Source organism: Akebia trifoliata, chromosome 4 (genome assembly GCF_017979445.1).
Source record: "Akebia trifoliata isolate Shusen 1 chromosome 4, ASM1797944v1, whole genome shotgun sequence".
NCBI classification, from domain to species: Eukaryota; Viridiplantae; Streptophyta; class Magnoliopsida; order Ranunculales; family Lardizabalaceae; genus Akebia; species Akebia trifoliata.
In genome coordinates, this window is record NC_141378.1 from 19,414,777 (window position 1) to 19,420,806 (window position 6,030).

General features: G+C 34.7%; 1 protein-coding gene across 1 annotated transcript; it reads left to right on the top strand.

The window, feature by feature from the left end:
- The first annotated feature begins 2,406 nt into the window (after window positions 1-2,406).
- On the top strand, window positions 2,407-3,821 carry LOC147404349 (mitogen-activated protein kinase kinase kinase 17-like). The gene has a single exon (XM_086437729.1). It carries the CDS (start codon window positions 2,750-2,752, stop codon window positions 3,803-3,805), a length of 1,056 nt encoding a protein of 351 aa, XP_086293855.1. The 5' UTR covers window positions 2,407-2,749; the 3' UTR covers window positions 3,806-3,821.
- The last annotated feature ends 2,209 nt before the right edge of the window (window positions 3,822-6,030 follow it).

The window sequence follows — 6,030 nt, forward strand, 5'->3', positions numbered from 1 at the left end:
ATCCTTCATCGCGTGGTCAACAACTACACGCACAATGGCATACACATCAACCATTGGCTCTCTGGTCCTACGCATGCACAGATATGAATGTTAGAAGGGTAACGACCAAGGCACAAGCATGGTTTTAAAACTCGGTTTTGTGTCTCATCTCGTCCAAGCCCGATACTGAGTCGTCTCATATGAGTTTTCTAATACGTTTCAGATGTCTCATTCAAAAAATAAAAAAATTGAATGTGAAGTATTAAATCTCGATAAAAAAAGTGACTTGTGAGTTGGTCTCGTTTAGTTTCGATACCGAGTTAACTTGGACAATACTTGACATCCCACAACTCCTTCGGACCCTCCTGCTCGTCCTTCCCTTACAGAAGAGGCATTTTTCGCTTTTCTCGGATTTGGACGAGTTTTAAAACCATGGGCACAAGTCAGTCATCAAGTAATAAATTTGGAAATAAAAAATTAGCAATGGAAAGAAAAATAATCAGAAGTATAAAACATCTTATGTTCCACTCATTCATGAGTCGCCACCTATTTTTATTGTCTAAAACCCAAAAAATTTGACTCCAAAGGTCGGATAAGGTGCAATTTGCAAATGGAAAATACATATTTGTGGAGGCGGAAGTCTTAATTAGACGATAACACTCCCATAAATACATATTTGTCTATTAAAGCGAATAAAGGATTAACCCGACTAACCCAATCAAAGCTTGTCAATCCAATCCCATAATCCAGATAAGCTACAAACGAAGTTTGGAGCAAACCATCATACGTGTATGTGCGGATGAGATTGGAGGATATTCCTAGAGATTCCCTAACAAATTGAATCCCTAGAAAACCTTCACCAATAATTCCCAGGGTTGGCATGATCCGAAATATATCCGATGTCCAAACCGGTCCGATCCATAAAAATATGAAAAATTGGATTGGATTCGGATTGAAATCTTAGATCCGAAATAATTTCCAATCGGATTCAGATCTACCCCAATTTTATTTAAAAAAATCCCATCCGAATATAGTTCAATAAATTTTTTTTTATTCTTAATTTTATATAAATACATATAGATAAAACGTTTTTTTTTATTTCCCTCTATATTTGTAGTAGGAAAGTAAATTTTTTAAAATTTTGAACTTTTAAAATTTTTAAACATTGATAATGTGAAAATAAGGCATGTGTTCGGATCAAACCGGATTTGTTTTGGATTAAGGATGAAATGAAATAGATTGGATTCGATTCACATATTCATTAACTGTTCGGATATGATTAGGTACATCTTTAAAAAAAAAACAGATTGGATCGGAGTGGCATTGATCCATTTCCAACCCTAAATCCCGCTATAATAAAGTTCCTGGAGACATAAAAAATGAATAATGATGAATGCACGCTAGGGATGTCAATGGATACCCATTTACCCCGAATCGAACCGGAATCGAAATTGAGAATCCTGGTTCGAATTCCCTTTTCATTGGAATCGATTAGAGTTAGGTTTAATATGGAACCGAACCAATAGGAACCATAACCATTAGGTTCTATCCAATAGGTACCAGAAGCTGATTTATTTTTATATTATTATACATGATTGAAGGGTTTCCTATGTTTTAAAATTAAAATATATCATATCAAGTTCTTCAAATTTCATATAAATTAAATATTAGAACTTAAAATGGGTCATTTATTCTTAAATTATTACTTGTTAAAGAGATAAGTTTTATTTTTTTGTACATAAAACTCATTAAATCATTTATTTAGTGAAACAAATTATTATTAAGTTGATACTTCACAAATAATTTATTAATTTTTAGAAGGAATTTTTTTAATATGGTTTTGAAATGTTTTTTCCATTCGATTCTTGAGAACCAGAATCGATGGGTACCCGTGATTTTTGGTGATTCCACTTATTTTAAATTTAGAATCGGAACCAAAATAATATAGTGGTTCTGATTCTAATTTCATAAGAATAGACCTACTGACACCCCTAATGCACACGGTCTTGGAATGCACATGACATGGCAAGGGCACAAAACTGCACATCTTTTTGCTATGTATCCCAATGAAAACAACCTATGGTTATGTGCCCTTGCCACGTCACGCGTATACCAAGACCGCGTGCATCCATTACGAGTCATAAAAAATATGCCTGTTCATATCACCCCTCTTTTCAAAACCACAACCACCACTAGATAGTAAATAATGAAGTCCACGTGGCAGTTTCTCATGCTACCTCCTCCTATAACCCTCCCAAAAAACAGGTTGACCAACGGTCCTCTCCCTCCAATTATCTATTTAAAATCAAATTTCTCTTCCACACAGTCAAGGAAACCACAGAAAAAAAAACTACTTTTAAGAGAGAAGTTCTTCTTCTTCGTCGTAGAGGGAGCGGTTTTCCGACTAATGGGAAATCGCTCTTCTTGTAGGAAACACAACGCGAGCAACGACGAAGAAGATTCTTAACCATTTGCAGTTCAAATCCTCTGTTTCCTCTGTTTGTTTGTGTAGAAAATTCTCTGTTTTTTTTCTAATACAATATTTGTCTCTTTTAATCTCTTAATTTCAAGAGAATTTCATTTCGAGATAATTCAAACAGAGATTTCTCAACCCTTTAGCGAATATTTCTTTCTGTATTCAAATCCTCTATTCTTTTATTTATTTTTCCTTCTCTTTATAAGATTTATTCTGCAAAGGTCTAAAGAGGGGGAAGATAAATGAAATTGAAAAAAATAAAAATTGAATCTTTAAGCATTTGAAGCGAAGAAAATGGCGGGAAAATGTTCAACTTCTCCTCAACAATGGGTGAAAGGCAACACAATTGGATCTGGGTCCTTTGGCATTGTAAACTTGGCCATGAACAAATCCACCGCAGAGCTCTTCGTCGCAAAATCTTCTGAATCTGTTGCTGGAATTCGATCCCTTGAAAATGAGGCTGACATTCTAGAGAAGTTAAATTCACCCTACATTGTTCGATACTTAGGGAAAGATTTCTCAAATGGAGCAAACCTCTTCATGGAATTCATGGGTGGGGGGAACTTATCGGATTTAATGGAGAAGTTCGGTGGTTCTCTACATGAGTCAGTGATTCGTCTCTACACAAGAGAGATTCTCGAGGGATTGAAGTATCTCCACAAGAATGGGATCGTACATTGTGACATCAAATGCAAGAATATGCTCTTGGGTTCATCTGGAAACATCAAATTGGGGGATTTTGGGTGTGCCCGAAGGCTAAATTTATCGAACAGAAATGATGATAGTATGAAATTTTCTTGGAAATCTATAAGTGGAACTCCATTGTGGATGGCGCCCGAAGTTTTGAGAAACGAAAGGTTGGACTTTGAATCCGATATTTGGTCGTTGGGATGTACCATCATCGAAATGGCTACCGGGAGAAACCCATGGGGTGATGAGGCTGCAAATCCGATGGCTACGATTTTCAAGATTGCATGCAGCAACTACACACCTCAGTTTCCTACAAAATTTTCCAAGGATGGGTTGGATTTTTTGGCTAAATGCATGCAAAGGGACCCAAATATGAGATGGAGCAGTGAAGAACTACTAAAACATCCATTTGTTTCGATGAACTCTACATGCGGGTGTTTGAATGAGGATGCTAGATCACCCGCAAGTATCTTAGATATTGGATTGTATGAATCCAATTACGAGTCAGATGGATCAGAGGTTCAAATTATGGAAGAGCTTCCAACCAGAATTCCATTAGCAACGTGTTGTAGTAGCCAAAGAGATGGATTTACAAGATTGTGGGGGAGAGATAGCACCTTCGTGTCATCAGAAAATTGGATTAATGTGAGATCATGTTGAGTACTTCAGTTGGATATAAGATTTAGGACAATGTAGACTGAGAACGATGGATTTGATTGTACATTATTCTGCAAAATAAGTAGGGAAAAATAGTTTTCTTTTCTTGATTTGTTTCCTTCTTTGGGTATGTTCTAGTTACTGTTGTTCTAATTATTCTAGAAATTAGAAAAAGGCAGAAACCATAACATTGATTCACAGACATCTAAAATATATTATTATTATTATTGGTAGGGAAAAAGTTGCATGGACTGAGGCCCACATTTGCCCCATGTGGACTGCCCCGAAAACACATTTTTTGACATAAGATCTTGAGTTTAAAAAAGGACGGTCATTGAACTCCTTCCTAGATTTAAAATTTAAATCCAACAGTGAAAAACTCTTTTTATTCAATTATGTTTTTGTTTTTTTATTTTTAGAGTTATGATAAGGTCCCAATAATTTCACTTTGGGACCTTAATTTCACCAAGATTATCAAAGTTTGAATACTAATTCATTAAAAATAATAATAAATTATATTAAATCCCAAATTAATGTAGCTAACAATAATGTGTTACTAATTTCAGGTGAAAATGGCACATTCGGAAACCAACAAAAGAGATAACAATTACTGTTACAACATGCGAGCAAAGAGGAAGTAACCAACCAAAAACCAGCTGATTTGGGTGCCACATCACCGCGTCGTGGCTAGGTAAGACCGCGCCGTGGTCATCTCGAGGAATATGTCCTCGAGATTCGCATAAAACTTCTAATTGCTTCGGTGGTTGTAATTGATTGGGTCATTCGAATCAAATCATCTGTCAAATCGACCCGACTACTCGAATACGAATGTTATAAATTGGAAGGTTGATTTCAGAGAAAGGGGCTTTCTTCTTCTGTATTTTTTTTAGTTTCTTTCTTTAGAATTCTCTGTAATTTTCCTTTGGGTGAGCTCTTGAGTGTAGTGAGAACATCAAGAGTGATCCATTAGCTCCTATTGTAACTCTTTTGAGAGACCATCAAGGAAGGAATCAAGTTGCAGTACTGTTCTACATTCTCTCCATCTATTATCTTCATGCTTTTATTACTGTTGCAATATGATCCTTGCGATGATCGACTAGACTCTCCTTAGAGAAGTCAAGAATGCCGAAGCAATTTCATCCTATCAATATTGTTCTAATTTTTTATTTCTGCTTTACATGTTAATTTTGAGAATTCTCTTAGGATAAGATTAGTAAACTTATACATTCAAATCAAACTTTGATGATTATTACTTAGATAAGCTCAAGAACAATCATGCTCTGTGATGAATTGAAGTATAAGTCAACTACACTTGTTTGAATTTGGGATTCTCATGAATACTCTTTAATTACCATCAATGTTTAATTCGATTTATCTTCCGATCCACGAGCAATGACTTACTACGTGAATTATATTTTCAATCTCTATTGTTAGTTTTAATTTCATTTACAAATTAATTGCTACTTTCTTCTCTGTTTTTACAAATCAATTTGATTTTTTAGGAATTTGTTTTCTAATTTTGTTTAGAACTTTTTTATCCGAATGAGCTTTTGAATCCAAACTGTCCCTGTGGAACGAATTCGACTTACCCAAAGTCTTATTTTAATTTTTATATCTCTGCATTTACACAACAAGTTTTACAATCGATCAAATTAATAAAATTTTATGCCCTACATGCATGTGGCACCTGATAGTGTATTTGGACACCATGTTGACATATAATCCATAGAGATAGATAATCCTTCAGTCCATATAATCCCATCTCTTATTATTATTATTATTAAGTCGCTATTTCAAATCAACTTTTCATATGATTTGTAAGATCAAAATGAACTAATTTTTATGAAAATAATCATCATAGTGTGAAAAACATTATCCAATTGGATCAAGCATTGTAACCCACAAGGCCTCATAAATGTGAGTGCAGAAAGAAAATAAGATCAAGGAGTAAACATGGACCAACTCTTATTATATGCTCATAGATACTAGAACTTCTCTGTCATATAATGTAGAGCAGTTGACTCAGCAAGCCATCTGAGTTGATTCATCAAACTGAATGCATCCCAATAAAAATCCCATGATTTTGCATACTCGAAAGGAAACCCAGTTCCATAAGGATAAAATAGCCGACAAATTTCAGACCCACTGAATTTTAGTAAATATCAATGACTAATTTAAAATTCCAGATCATTTAACACACACTTCAAAAGAATTAGCTATTAGTAATC